This window comes from Mchenga conophoros, linkage group LG8, assembly GCF_057382185.1.
Source record: "Mchenga conophoros isolate Kocher_MC1m ecotype Shallow Benthic linkage group LG8, M_conophoros_male_GT1.1, whole genome shotgun sequence".
Classification (NCBI taxonomy): domain Eukaryota; kingdom Metazoa; phylum Chordata; class Actinopteri; order Cichliformes; family Cichlidae; genus Mchenga; species Mchenga conophoros.
The window spans coordinates 14034346-14049806 of record NC_140533.1 but is presented as its reverse complement, the minus strand read 5'-3'; the positions used below and the strand labels follow the sequence as shown (position 1 = coordinate 14049806).

At 41.7% G+C, this 15461-nt stretch overlaps 2 protein-coding genes across 3 annotated transcripts; one reads left to right on the top strand and one right to left on the bottom strand.

The window, feature by feature from the left end:
* Positions 1-1498: 1498 nt before the first annotated feature.
* LOC146568368 (chaperone Ric-8A) lies at positions 1499-9031 on the top strand. The gene is made up of 14 exons (XM_085284401.1): positions 1499-1733; positions 2114-2208; positions 2313-2360; positions 2872-2889; positions 2983-3072; positions 3182-3789; positions 4063-4198; positions 4278-4466; positions 4640-4734; positions 5435-5585; positions 5760-5855; positions 7332-7476; positions 7811-8084; positions 8517-9031. Exons 2-14 carry the CDS (start codon positions 2119-2121, stop codon positions 8656-8658), a joined length of 2082 nt encoding a protein of 693 aa, XP_085140527.1. The 5' UTR covers positions 1499-1733; positions 2114-2118; the 3' UTR covers positions 8659-9031.
* Positions 8189-15141, bottom strand: irf3 (interferon regulatory factor 3). Of its 2 annotated transcripts, none has more exons than XM_085284405.1 (11): positions 14912-15141; positions 13313-13479; positions 12955-13126; positions 12542-12615; positions 12362-12422; positions 12191-12259; positions 11827-12072; positions 11508-11598; positions 10577-10863; positions 10367-10491; positions 8189-9872 (listed from the first exon to the last, which is right to left on the bottom strand). In XM_085284405.1, exons 2-11 carry the CDS (start codon positions 13475-13477, stop codon positions 9762-9764), a joined length of 1401 nt encoding a protein of 466 aa, XP_085140531.1. In that variant the 5' UTR covers positions 13478-13479; positions 14912-15141; the 3' UTR covers positions 8189-9761. The 2 variants fall into 2 exon arrangements, with proteins under 2 accessions (XP_085140531.1, XP_085140532.1); XM_085284406.1 differs by having other exon boundaries at positions 12191-12256.
* Between the last annotated feature and the right edge of the window lie 320 nt (positions 15142-15461).

Sequence of the window (15461 nt, the reverse complement as noted above, 5' to 3'; positions counted from 1 at the left end):
TTCTCTACTGTTCACTCTCTGAACAGAAGACATAAATTAGTGGAAAGAAGGCATATGAGCTGAGCAGGGTGTGTCTCCTAAAGGTTGGAAAGATGATCTCTGTAGGGCCTTGGTGTCACCAGACAGATGCAGAGTCATTAAATTTTTACACCTATATTCTAACCGTCAGTCACCGTCAGTGAGAGACGCTTGTAAATGACACTCTGTAGCTGCTGACAGCCAGTCTGTAGGTTTCTGATGTGTTTGCTTTGAAAATATTCAGTGAGGCAGATCTGACTTGATGAGACTCAAAAAAAATTCCCTCAAGTGGAATGACCCTACAAGCCTCAGTAGAGGTCGTTTATGTTTAAGCTACATGCGTGTATTGCGACATAGGTGTTAAAAATAAAGCCACAATGTTTGTCTGTGTCAGGACGATTTAGACGTACCCTCCTGGCTCATGTTAATAACTGCTGTTTTCTTTTACTGCTTTTAAAGGTCACTCAGGCCCATTCACCTCTTGTAAAGTCTATATTGTTGATATCCTACTTGTAATTCGTCTTGAAGAAATATGCCTCCACTTCCTACTTGAGAAGACTCCTCTGACATTTCTCCCACTATTTCTGACGTAGCGTGCATCCTGTTGTTGTAAGCCTGCAGCCACCAGTTATCTAGCTCCAGCGCCCAGAGCCTGTTTCCTCTACCGAATGAGTGCAAGAGTACGCATCCTGCCAGGAAAGCCTGTCATTCACTCATGCATCATTGTCTTACAGTTTTCATCTGTCAGGGTGTTCAGGATACTTGGCTGCAAGTGTGTGAAGGTTTCCAGGACACCAGGTGTGACTTAAGTAGGTTATCTAAGCTAAAAACAAACAAAGTGTACTTACTGAAAGAAAACAGAGTTTCACTTGTGTTTCAGTGCAGATTGATTTAACTGTAAGTCATTTGGTACGGAGTATCAATATCTGTGCATTTTGGCCAAGGGAAAGATGCTAAAGTTTACTTTGAATAAATAGATTTTATAATACACAATTGTATCATACATTGTGCCTGTATGAGCTGACTCAACCGGGGGAATTGCGCCATCTTGTGGAAGGAGACAGAATCAGTACTGAAATAAATAGTGCACAAAAATAATAAAAAGTACGGTACATGTACTGTAATTGGGGGTGAATTCAATTAGGAATGTATTGAAATATTTTGCTGAAAGATAAAAGAATACAAATCTTTATCTACAAACTTCCAGAAGTGAATAAACAGTGTCTTTTCCTAATGCATTTCTAACAGTGTTTTAACCATCAGAACCTCCAGCAAGGTTATGCAACAGCACGCCCTAACTGCTTGTTTTAGTGGCTTTCAGCATTTTGAAGAAAATTCTGCTAAAGCTGGACAGAAAGTGAAAGGGCTGTGCAGAATAAGTCTGGCAAACCCATAAAAGGTTAGAGGGTCAACACTGAGAGTTATAAGCTTAGAGTCCATTAGTGGATTATAACCATAAACACTCTCCAACAGGTCTCCTGCATCTCTCTTGGATTAAAGCGAGAGAGACAGAGTGAGAGAGATAGGCTGAGAGAATGAGAGTGCATAGAGAGTGATTGAATTGAGCAAATTCAAAGCTGAACACAGGACTCGGGGCACGTACTTGGAGAAATAAACGCTTGGTGACAACCTGAAGCAAAGTCGGAGCGGTGATTTGGTTTGTCATATTTAAGGTATACAGTTTATCACCTGACTACTATACTGAACTGTGCGAGGTAAGTTCAGCGAAGCACGGTAATCTATCTGCAGATTTTATGTGTGTGTGTAGTGTTGATGTCAGTGCCTGCTATATAAAAGATACAGATTCACTTTAACTGCTAAGGAATCCTTCATCAGTGATCAGTTATGTGGTAGCTGTGAAGATGAAGTGAAAGGATGAGCAGCTGTCATTTCATTTCATATTTAGTGGGTTTTATTTTATATTCTGGATGAACAACAGACCGAATGTGTGCTATTCTATTGTGTATTTATGGTTTCTTTCTGTTTGACAATACATAACCTCTGCCATGACCATCGTCATTGTTGTGTAACTTTCATTTTGTTCTGCCCTAAATTGTCTGTGGGTGTGTGTGTGCGTGCTTGTGTGTGTGTTTAGGAAGCATGAACGTGGACATCGAGGGGATAATCCAGTGCATCAAGCAGGGAGATGAGAATGGTGTTCAGATAAGGCTGCAGGAGTTCAACAAAGAGGTGACGCGACACAGAAGCTTGTGTATTTCTCACAAGTTCTAATGCTGCTCATGACACTGTTTTTCTGTTTTTGTGTGTGTGTGTCATTATTTCTCTTCCTGTAGTATGCCCAGTGTTTCTTCTTTGACACAGAGGAGAGGGAAAGACGGAGAGTAAGTCTGTTTATGTTGCTGCACCAGAAGGAAAGTTTACAGGCATAAACCCACGTCCTCCTGGTGCTCCTTATAACGTCACCTTATTCCCTCTCACGGCACACCTCCGACTTATCCGCCCCTCCCCACCCCTACACACTCCAATCTATGATTAGTAATTCTGCTGTATCAGTTGTCTCTGATCCTCTCTCCTTGCCTGCTCAGGCAGATTGAATCCAGACAGAGTGACTGAATAATTGTCTGGGTTAGAAAAAACTTCTAATTACCTTCAAATTAATAAATATGTTATGATATCCTTCACTGTCCCCTGTTAATTGATTGTCATTCCCAGCAAAGATAACCTTTCTTTTGGGTTAGGAATGACCTCATCCCATCAGTAAATTGCTCCTAAGCTTTGTAAATAGGTTTTTAGGGAAAATGCCATACTGTGAACTTGTAGAAGGACTTCTAACAGCACTATTTCCTCTCTCTTCTGCTACATTTCCTGTCTAATGGATGACCATCTCTTAAGCAAAGGCGACTAGAAGAGGTAGGGTTTTGCCACAGTTTAGAAGTAATTAAGCACTGCACATGAAAAGTACCGTAAAGAAATCCAGTAATCCTTGTTGCACTGTTTTACTAGTTCAGGAAGAATAAAGTGAGGGACTACACTGATTCTGACTCGGACTTGGACGAGTACGACCTGGAGGATCGAGGACTCATCCTCAGACAGGTGATCCGATGCTGTCACTCTCTGCTTGCCCAGATGTGATATTCTTAGTCCTTGTAAAAGTTATTATTATGATAAATTCCTGCAAACATGTTTCTGCTCCTGTTCTCAGAATTTAGGTGTTGTCCTTGTGAGGTTCATAAGGACGGAAGTCAAATGTCACCTGTTGAGAGTATGCCTACGCACTCTGAGGATCCTGTCCCGGGACCAAAAGGTCTTGGGGCCTTTGGTGACCGACAGCGCCCTCCTGACTCTGGCCAAACTAGCCGGGCTGACCACAAGTGACATCAGTGATGAAGTCAGCGACCCCGACTCTGATTTCTACGATAACATCATTGCCTCTCTCACCGAAACCAAAGTGCTGCAGGGTCACACTAATGAGGATGAAGCTGAAGCTGAAACTAACGACCAAAACGAGGAGCCGCCGGCCTTCGACGAGGATGCCAAAAGCGACATCAGCATCACCAACAGCGGCGATTTGGACAGCATCAGCTGGTTTGGGAGCCACAGGACGAGCATCAACGAACTGCACAGAGGTGGGACGCATCACAGGGTCCTGGAGCGAGGGCGGAGGGACCGCAGAGAGAGTAAGATGGATGTGGAGGAGGAGGTGGAGGAGTTGGAGTCCGGAGAGGAGGCAAAGAGAAAAGAGGCCATGAAGGTGTTGTGTAACGTGGTGTACAACAGCGCCTGGGCACAGGAAAGGTTCAGTGCTCTCAGGTAGGCTCGGCATGCACACACAATCGCATCAGTTCCCATAAACTGTGTAATTTTCAGCAGCTTATAATAATCGCAAAGCACCTAAAAAACATATATTCGCTTATTTATACCTGTGAAAGCAACAATTCTCATGCCTGGTAAAGGTTATTATGACAAATAGAAGGACAGGGGACTGAAACAGTGCTATCCCAAGGACAGTGTCATTCTCACTTGCAATAAGCTGCATTTGGCTTCATCTGGAAAGTTCACATCTATCTCCTTTGTTTCCATCAGGCTCATGTGTGGCCTCATAGAGCGCGTATCATCCAGTGTCAGCTGGTCGAATCCCTCTAGTGCTCAGTTTTATGAACTGCGCTTCATGTTCCTCATGACTGCACTCCGGCCAGAGCTCAGCACCCAGCTTAAACAGGTCGCACGATGTCATATAGTCCAAAGTTATTCCTGTTTTACTCCTCGTTACTGCCCTCACACTGATTATTCTCTTCCAGGAGGGAGGGGTTTCCATCCTCACAGCAGCCTTGGAGAGCTGCCTGGAGGTGCAGTGGAAGGACCAGTATGAGTGTGTCTTGGACCCACAGACACAGCCCATCTCTCTGGAAACCTCTCAGCGCGTCACAGAGATCCTCAAAATTCTCTTCAATATCACGCACAGCACCCACAAGCAGGACCCAAGTGAGGTGTGTGTAAAGGCCCTCGCATTTTTCAGAAGCTTTGCTTTCGTGTTTACTTTTTACAGGAGTTTTAATACAATATATATGTTATCAGTCAAATATGCAATCATATAAAAGCTAAATGTGCGAAAGAACAGGACAGTTGAAGAGGCATTAGCTGCGTCTGTGCCTTTAATCAGGATGATGCGGCTCTGTACCGACACCTGGTGGCGATCCTGCGCCTCTGTCTGCTGAGGAAGTGTCTCCTGTCAGAAGACACAGATGAACTTCAGGGGTGAGCACAACGTGACAAAACCCAAGCTGTGAAAATATTCAGGCTTGATAATCTCATAATTTACTATCGTGCAATTGTAACACATACTGTGCAGTTATAATTGATTTAAACGATGGACTATAAAATTAGATATAAACCTTCAGAAATTCATTAGGGGTTGCAAAATCACTTTCATGCAGAAGCACTATTTTTAATAACATTTGAAGCAACAAGGATGAGTCTATAATTATGAGTTTAATAACATGCACCCTCCTCTTGCTTGCTTATTTGAGACTTCCAGATAGATTGAATGTTCAGCTGCAGGTCTGATTAAAATCCCAAGTATATATAGAAATCAATGCCTTTTTATTAGGTCTAGATATAATTCCAATAATAGTGTATTTTGAGTAGCATTTGTTATCATTTTGGATGAAACAGTGTATAATCCATCCAGCCAAACAACACCAAATGTTTAAAGGGGGATCTGCTCTGATCATTTTCAGCTCCTTTTTATTTTCAGGCTGTATTGGAGTAGCTTTGCATGGTTCACTGTTCAAAATAACCCTTATTTATCACAGGGATTACTTGCACATACACTGACCTCCAGTCTAACAGTATATGTCTAAAAAAAAACAAGGAAAAGCAGAGCAGGGAATAGGTTTTCCCCGCTCTCTTCTATCAACACTCACTCCTTTGCCGTGACCTTCTCTCACTCCCGCAGTCACACAGTGAACCTGTTGTCAGCGCTTCCTCTGCAGTGTCTCGATGTGTTGCTGACGGTGCCTCTGGAGCCAGATTCAGAGCAGTGCAAGGGGGTCAACATGGACTGCGTCCACACCCTGCTGATGTTCATGGAGAGACGCCTGGAGGCGGTGAGGGAGTAGAAAAGAGTTCTGTTTGTAGAGTCATTTCTGATCCATTTGTGTGTTTGTGAGGGGTTTTTTTTCTCAGTGATTTGTTCTTAAAGTTTATATTTTGCAGCGTGAAAAAGGGAGCAGCTGGTATTACGGAAATAACGGAGAGGATTTGTTTTATGTGCTTTTCAGGGAGATAAGATCAAAGAGAAGCTGACACCAATCCTCAATCTGCTGACGGAGAGCTGCAGGGCTCACAGAGAAACACGGCACTACATCAGAAAATATGTAATATACGACACCTCAGAGATAGCTCCTGTGTTTAGCTTTTTGATGTTTTGATGCCAAAATATTTGTAGCACGTTTAATGTCCAGTATGCTTTTGATCATTTGCATGTAACCAACCAACACCTGACCTGTGCAGGCCTGGACTCTATAAGACTGAAGACTATAAGATACTTGTAGTATTCATAGTACTGTGCAAAGTCTTGAGACACCCCTCGCTTCTATATATATTGCTGGAAAAAAAACTGCAAATACAGTATAAACAGAGTTAGTACAATTCTATGACCACTTTTATCCTTCAACACAGCCTGAACTCTCTTAGGTAGCTTTCTTGTAATTTCTTACAGTAGTATTCAGGGTTAGTTCTCTAAAAAAAAGTTCTTCTTTGGATGTTGGCTGTCTTTTGTTTTGTTCTATGTAAAGATGATACGACACTGCCTCAGTAACATTGAGGTCCGGGCTCTGGGGAGGCCAATCCATGTACTGGCAGTGTGTTTGGGATCGTTGTCATGGTGAAAAATGAAGCTATTGCCAATCAGGTGTTTTGCAGATTGCATTGTATGGTGAATGAAAATCTGATGGCACTTGCCTGATTTATAATTTCATCACTTTTGATAGGATCCCCCAACACCACTGACTGAAAAGCAACCCAAAACCATGAACTGGCCTCCCAGTTTTGAAGATGCATGTTAACACTGACTGTTGCACATCGCTCCTGACCTCCTCGTACATACTGAGGACAATTTGAACCAGACAAGTTTAAAACTTCCTCTTCTGTTCTCCATTTGTCCAGTTTCCTTGAATGCACACCATGCTGAGATGTGCCACGTTTTTGGATAACTGTCTTTGAGAATCACCATGTTGGTGCAAAATACTATTTTATGCCGGTCCAGCTGTGTTACCTTTGGGATTTTTATAGATACAAAAGAAAGTAGCACCAATTGTATGTTTTGGTGACAGGTTGCTAAAGATCCAGTTTAAACTGGTTCATCCTATGAGTTAGATCCCTTTTTTTATGCTTCAGTAATTCATTGTTCAGTGTTAAGTGGCTTAATGAGCACAATACATGTTTCTCTGTAATGGTCAGGTACAAGGGTGGAGCTAAAAGTGAGTGAAAAAACAGCCAATGTTTAAAGAAAAACTAAAAAGACATTTTTTTTTTTTTTTAAAGCGGTTGCTGAAGACTTTAGCACAAAGACAGCAGATCCTTTAATTCCGGGAAGATGTGCGTTGGCAGACTTGTTCCAGCTCATCCCTAAACACCCTTCTCCTCCCTCCAACACACTGACTATGAGAAAGGATTTTTCATTATATATTTGATTTGTCTCAGACTTTGAAATCCATCATTGTTTTGAGGTTAACGGCACATTTTGCTTCATTTGCAAGCATCAGAATGGTCTCGCTCATATTTATTTAAAAAAGAAGAAGAAACAAAACACATTAAAGAAAATTAAAGCTATAATGTGTCGCCATCATTAGATCCTGCCTCCTCTGAGAAACGTATCACAGAGGCCAGAGGAAGGCACCACAGTGAAGAGCCGTCTGATTCGTCTTATGACTCATCTGGACACAGACCTCAAACACTGTGCCGCTGACCTCATCTTTGTCCTCTGCAAGGAAAATGGTAAGAAGAAGCAATATGTGGATTAATAAAAATAGGGTGAAGTTACAGTCTGGTCATAAAAATAGAAAAATGCATATTGAAATGATCAGATGGTATTTAAACAACGGGCGTCATTAGTTTTTATTGTGCTTTAAAAAAAACTCTTATTACCTTTTAGATATTTGTGTTTATGTCTTTATTATTATTTTATGTAGTCTTGATAGTCATGTTTGTTTTGATTATATACATTATTTTAAATCTAATCTGTGAATGCAGTGGTGCTGAAATGTTTTGTAGCTCTTTCTGTATTTTTTCTTTCGTGCCTTATTGAGAACACCAACGCTTCTTTTCCTAGTGAGCCGTTTTGTGAAGTATACAGGTTACGGTAACGCAGCAGGTCTGCTGGCCACCAGGGGGCTCCTGGGAGGCCAGGGGCCCAGGACCTCTGATACCCAGTACTCCAGCGACTCTGATTCAGACACCGAGGAGTACCGGCAGGTCAAAGACCGCATCAACCCAGTGACGGGGCGGGTGGAGGCAGAGCAGCCAGACCCTATGGAGGGCATGACAGAGGAGGAGAAGGAGGAGGAGGCCAAGAGGCTGATCATGCTCTTCAACAAGCTGTCCAGGTAAGCAAAACGTCAAAAAGCTACAAACATGAGAGATACACAAAAGTCTCAGATACTTCTAATGAATACAGTAAACGTCAACTGATTCCCACCACACCACAGCAAAAGTTTACAGAATTTAATTTATTAAGGTACAAATACAGAGTTGCAATAAAAGTGTCGAGCAGACTGTACATGTGTATATAACCAAAAGCTAATTCCAGCGCATAATCTGCAGCGTCTCAATGTGTTGCTGCAGAGGAAGTTCTTTGATGAGCATTAATGGGTCAAGTAGTCATTAAAATTGTATACTGGTAAGAAACAGTAAGGTCTGTAAAACTCAAGTGTTCCTCTTGTTCTTGCATAATACAGCAGATTGATGGTAAATTAAACAGTTAGGCTGTTAAAGCTCATGCTGGTGATCAAATCACCTGCATCTCGTGTATTTTACAGAGACAACATCATCCAGCCGATGGGAGTGGATGAAGAGGGGAAGCTCGTCCCAATGTCAGGACTGAAGGAAAATCCTCTCTCTGAGGAGGCGAGGTCTGAGTCAGAGAATGACGGAGAAACAGAGGAAGGAGACAAGGACTGATTTCTGTTCATCAGTTTGTTCAGTTTATCGATATTACTTTGTAAACATTTCACTTGTACAGGTCATCAGTGGAAAAGATGTGTTGTGTCTCTATGGGTGGTGTGAAAAGACAGAGCGATGTAGTTCTCGACCAAACAGAGTCGTGCTGAGAGAGAATAAATTCAAGAAAGGATATTTAAAAAAAGAAAAACCTAGACAAAAAAACCAAAGGTAATTTCACACTTCTTCTTCTTTTGACTCAGACTGGCAGCGTAGAGCAGCAATACAGTTACGTGTGACATCGCAATGGTGAAAAGGCCATTTTGATCATGTAGTAGATTCAGCAGAGGAATGCTACCCATTAATGTTTCAATAAAGTTTTCAAAACAAATAATCTCCGGTATCGATCAGTGTGGTTATCTGCACAGCACGCTGATGTGTCGTAGCACATGACATCTGCTGAGGTGTATGTTCCTCATATTAAGCTAATAATGTCAAAAAAGCTCCAGATGCTCTGGCTACATCTGCACTGCTAAAATCAGCTTGTATATTTATTTTTATCTGTGGCTCTGTTGTATTCAAGGCACTAATGCCAATTTCACTTTGTTGTATTACACTTTAGCAGGGGGTTTGTTACCAGGTTGCACTTGTTCACCCCTTAACACATTAATTTCACGGCATTAGGCCGATTATTATAACAAATAAGTTCATGAGCAGGAAAACTTGCAGCTTATGGGTGGTGTTTCACTTTGACTGCCATTAAGACTCAGTTTAAAAGAGGAAAAGTGAAGCTTAAAAAGAGGAGGAGGGCACAAAATGTTAAATGAGTGAAAGTCATGTCTCTTTACCTGAGTGACATCAGCTCATTACTGTAAAAATGTGATCTTGATTTTCAGTAACAACCCTGATCATGTCCCTGTGACTTGTTTTAAAATCCTAAGATAGAAATCAGTGCACACTTAGTCTCCATACAGTATAAGTCAGACCGTTTGATCCCGGGTGAAGTACAAACCAACACAGTACCAGTGTCATTATTAAACATTATTCACAAACATAACTGAGATGTTTTAAGAAGCCAAGATTAAAAATCTCAAATTAGTAAAACAGCCACCGCTTCCAAATGTTCAGTACTCCATCATCTCCTCCAGGGACATCTGCAGCTCTACAGACTTCAGGGAAGAGGCGCCGTTTTCAACAGCCATGTTCTTGAGTAACTCCATCGAAGTCAGGCACACCTGAGCGGAGAAAATAAATAAGGAGCGGGAGTCAGGCGCGAGTGCAAAGGCGACGCGTTTGAGCTCGACGGTAGCAGTGAAATCAGAGAAAGGTCGAGCAATGAGACGCGTCAAGCTGGTTTCTTTGAGAAACTTTTTATATAAAGCTTTTGATTTCTCAGTGTGCCGTCCTGTGTGGAGGCTGAGGAGAAGGACGAAAAGAAAAAAAAGCTTTTACACCTGAAGGATCAGCTGTCAGCGCCGGTATTCAGGCTTTGTTCCCTTTGTGCTGTTAATCAATACTGAGGCAAAATTGCCTCTTCAAAAGTGCTGCTGAGTACGGCTCCCTCCTCGTGAGAGGGCAATTTTAGAGGTTGATCGCTCATGAAATTTAATACAAGTTTGTGCAGCAGAAAGGGGGAAAAAAATCTCTGCCTATTTGAAATACTGCTTAGAGGTCTGTGAGAGCACAGCACTGTATGCATGTTTTAAATAATTTCAGAAAGTTTCCTCACCTCCACTGCGATGAGTTTTTTCTCCAAAGGCTTGCATTGTGGGTCAGGCCACTTTTCCCCAATACAGAAGAACAGGGAGCAGGGAGCGCACTCTTTAGCATTCCCCTCAATGAAGTCCTTTATTCCTAAGCAGACAGGAGACGATACATAAAAAACTGTACCTAAAGCCACTAAATTCACAAAAGCTCCAAAATAATTCCTCTTACCTACCTCGCACAAAGTCCGTGAACTTGTAAAGAACCTGAGGATGTTTAGAAATCTCTTGGGGTTGTCTGCTCTGGTCAAATTTGCAGAAGCTCCAGAAAGCTTTGCTTTCCCCCCGTCGCTGGCTGTAGACCACTTGGCCCGACACGCCAACCTCCAAGCCATCACCCAGCATGTCCAGAATCCGCTGGGTGAGGCTGGCTTGGTTTTGATCCACCATGGCTCCGGGACTTGGCAGGGAGACTATAGTGAGGCCTGACTCACGATCCAAAACTGTCCCATTGAGATCAGTACTGATGTGAATACAAGCATTTCTATATTTCAGTTATCGGAGAAAATCGCTGAGTTTAAAACAGTCGCATTTGCTAGAGGCTGTTTTGTGTTTTTTTAATCAAAGATATCAGCAATGAAAAATCCTGCAATATATAAACTATAATTAGTTATAAGTTAAACAGACCACGTTATATTCAGTATTGCTGTTTTCACTGCAGTTGTTGCACTGATGCTAAGTTGAAACACAGCAGTATGGTTACAGAAGTAAACAGTGCATAACGACAATAAAGATTGTTGAATCTTGAACTTTGAAGGCAAAAATTGCATACTGTGATTTTAGAGATTACATTTTCAGTCCTTATTCTAAGCTCTGTTCCCTCAAAATGCTTTGCCTGGTGAAGGGGAACTTGGCTGAATAAATAAATCATTACATTTAAAAAAATTACTGAGCTTTAGAGGTGGGAGGATTTCTTTTCTCTTTTTTTTAAAGGAAAGACAAAGTGGTACTCATGCCTTCATGCTAATGTAAACTCCTGATCTCAGATAGAAAAAACAGTAGCATCTCCCTCAGTTTGTCCCTCTAGGAACGAGAATAAGGAAGCAAGTTTTACAGTATATTTGAACTGGAACTGCTGAGCATTTGTCGCGTTCATTTTGATGTTACCTGTAGACCAAGCGCACTCCAGCCTCATTCTCAACCATCTGCTCCAAAACCTTCACCCCTCTGTAGTACACAGATATCTTGAATTGAGTCCCTGTGGATTCAGAGACAGTGGAAGTGTATGAGGAAAGGTGCTTACAGTTCCACTCTGTCCCTGCTATTCACATTGTCAGGGCGCTTTGTATATAAGTCCCTGTTAAACACGTTCCATTTGAATACTGTGTGTGCTGGATGTCATTTCAGAGTGTCTGTGTAAAAATCCCCATTTGTCTGATACAGCAGCATAGCATCCCACCCCCACCCACCCCCTTCTCCAACTTACTGAAATTATCTCCATCGCTGGTCTTTTGCATTGTCTGTAGGAACTGTGCCGCCAACTGCTCATCATAGGCCCCTCCCTCAGCTCCCCCAATTGGATGTGCTGGTTGCTCAGGCAACCCAGCTTCAGTAACTGCACCCTCATACATTACTGGATACTGCTGTTGCCCAGGCAACGGGTGTCCACCAATCGCAACCTGATTCTGCAGCTGCTGTTGCTCGGGAGGAGGCTCAAAGCCTGCGGTGCCCTCTGTGGAAAAGTTGGAGAAACTGAACCAGCTTGTAGAAAAGTACCTCAGATACTCTTTGTTTTCTGCTCTGACTGCAGCAGCGAGGAGGAAAATGATAAGCAGAGCTGATAAGCCTACCTGCTTCAGGGCTGATGTTCATTCCTCTGAGACACTCCTGGAGAATATCCGGGCTGGCAGCAGATTCTGCTGGCAGATATGGACCAGACACATTCAGATGGCGATTGTCGCTAATAAGCGCCAGACTAATGTTCCCCTTCTAAATCCAATGAAAAAGGCAATTGCTCTCACCCAAAAACACAGCGCCTTCTGGAAGTAAGAGACATCCTTCTAAACACTGGATGTCCTGGGTCTGGGATAACACCGACACACATCTTATTCACTTACATCAATACCCAGCATTTCAGCAATACCTCTTTTTTGTTGCCATCTGTCCTCTTACAGGTAAACAATCCAACAGAGCAGTCTCACCTCTTGAATGGAAATGCCCAGATCTGCAAACAAATCAGCCCCATCTTGCTCCTGGGATCCAGCACAAGAGTTAGCTTCAGGAGTGAAAACATGCATTTTTTTTTATTTTCTGAGAAACATGTCTAGTTAGAGATACAGAGACATGAGTGTATGCAAAATGTGCTGCACGGACAGACAGGAACTGAGCATGCGGTGCAAAACTGCATTATCAGATTTAAATTGCAAATGCAATATGAAGTTGATTGATTGCAGTTATAAAATGAGTAAAAAGCAGAACATCCTGCTGATCTTTTTTTTCTGTGCATTTTGAGTGCCAAACAGCAGAGTTTTTTGAAATAAGCAAACAATTTCTTTGAATTGAATTTGCTTTCTATCCACTGTAGTTAAGATCCAAATGGTCAGCGGGTCCTCACCTTTTGACGTTGACTCGTCCGGCCACTGAAAGACTTTATGGGGGTTAGCGGCATCATTCTTGTTGTCATCCACCATTTTGAAGCCTTTAGCTCGTAGGGCGCTGCGGAAGTTCCTCTTCCAGACTGAGGGGTCTCCATTAGCCCGGCCGCTGCCGCTCACCTCCGCCCAGGCCTGCGGGGCAAAACCAGGATGAAAGCCGGAAGAAACTCCTGATGTGAACAGACTAAAGACTAACAAAGAACGGATTAGTGGACAAAGAATGAGATAAGCAGAAGATGGACGGATAGCTGATATCAAATTCATGCTCATGACTGGTTTCTATTAGATTGTCATGTCATGTCAGCCCTTGATGGCTACCTTAAAGATGAGAATGTCAGTGTTAGAGGAGTCCTGTCTCAAAGCGTGTTTCCACGGGATGCAGAACTTTGTTTGCTCTGGGTTTGTCCACTGGACACCAGGATACTTGTTGCTGTTAATCTGTTCCTGCAGCCACGGGATGAGCAGTGGTTTCGAATGAGCCATTTCTACAATAAGACAAAATATAACGTGCATCACTGCCTGACGTACAGCTTACTGATCCTGTACTCTTTTGCTATCATACGAACAATCACTTGGATGTGATGTAGGCTATTCCTTCATTCAGGCAGTTCATTAAAATAGCTCGTCTGTACTGGAGGTTAGAGCTATATAATTATTTATATACAGACAAATTTAATAGCCCACCAATCATAAAAAGAAGAAAACAAACAAAAAAATAATAATGAGGAAATCTCTCAAAAACTGACTCATATTTATTTAGTAAACAACAAACTGAATTCACGTTTTTATATCCAAATTTGAATCGGCACACTGGTCCTCTCTGAGAAGTCAGAAATTAATAAAGCATAAAAAACACAAGTCATTTTTCATTCAGGAATGAAAGTAAATAACTGTAATTTTGCATCTTAATCCAAAAATAATAATTTACTGTCCTACTTTTGCTGCTTTCTTTTGTAAAACAGTACATTTTAAAAATCATACATAAGAACAATTTATATTATTACAGTAAAAATATGATTTTGATTAAAGAGCGCAGACTTGTTGATGAAATTTACAGAAATATAAAAAAAAATACATATATTGGTAATTACCAGTATTTTGGCATAAACCTTACATTGAGTAGTGCTCTAACAAATTTGTCAAGAACAGTATATTCATATTTATTTATAATTAATTTTCTTGTTTAGATTATGCATTCATTTGAACTATATTTCCATGCTTGCCTGCAGATGGTGCTATTTAGTCACATCTCATGCAACAACAGCAAAAAAAGTAATCTATAACTGACACTATTATATTAGCATTAGTGAGTTAACAGAAAAAAGGGGCCAAGTTAAATGAAGGTTTCATTTAGACGATCAAATATGCATTAGATTATCAAAAGTTTAAGAAGAAACCTGAGCACGAACATCCGGATGTCAGGAAAGCTGTCGTGCAGCTGGGACGATTACAGGTTTTTATTGCCAATTTTCAATTGCATGAAAGAGGAAGCGGGCACATAGACAACAGCTGTTCAGCAACAGTAGAAACGGTTTCATTATAAAGATTAATTAACTAATTAACGACATAACTTACGATAATATAAAATAGTATTAAAGTGTAGTAATACTAAACACTGTGTTTATAATGTATTAAAGTGTAATGTAATATATGGAAGTATTTATATAATCCTAAAAATCTTCCACACAGCATTTATTTTCACAATAACAGTTATTTAGACTGGTCTTGTTGTTTAACTGTCGTCAAAGTAGAGCATAAGCGGTTCTTACAGCTGCCTGAACCAAAGATATTCAAGTGCAAACACTCCAGGATCGAAAACGAGTACAGTCTTTGAACGATGCTGTAGTCATAGTAGTAACCTTTGTATTAATGCCACTCTGGGACAGCGGTGCCAGCTAACAACAAAAACTCTCCCACCTTCAGTGCTGACGTTTCAGTCGGTGCAGGTGAGGGTTGACTTCAAAGTCAGAGCGTTTCCCGGGTGCAGAAATCAATACAGTGACGGCTGTACGGTAGCTGTGTGTCGTGTCACCTGAAGCTGTGCTCCAAACTGTCACATACCGTCCCCGCCGCAGATACTTTAAACACTGCCCTGAGTGCGGCTGCTTTCCGGCTAACAAGCCTTTCTCGGGAAACTCCGAGTTCACGGTTTCGTTTTCCAGATGTGACGTCAGCAATGGGTTCATACCAGCTGGTCCCGCTAGGAGGGGTTACACACACACACACACACACACACACACACACACACACACACACTCTCTCTCTCTCTCTCATTGGCATAATGCACATCTAATCCCTCTGAGGTAAACAATTAAGACAAATGGAAATACCCTGCTTTGAAAATTAATGTCTTTATGGAAAGTACATCGGTTGAAAAATGTTTACCTGGGTGAACTGCAACAGGGAAACTTCTGTCCTTTTTGCTTTAATGTGTCAAAACAGCCAAGTTGGACTAGAAGTTGAGCAC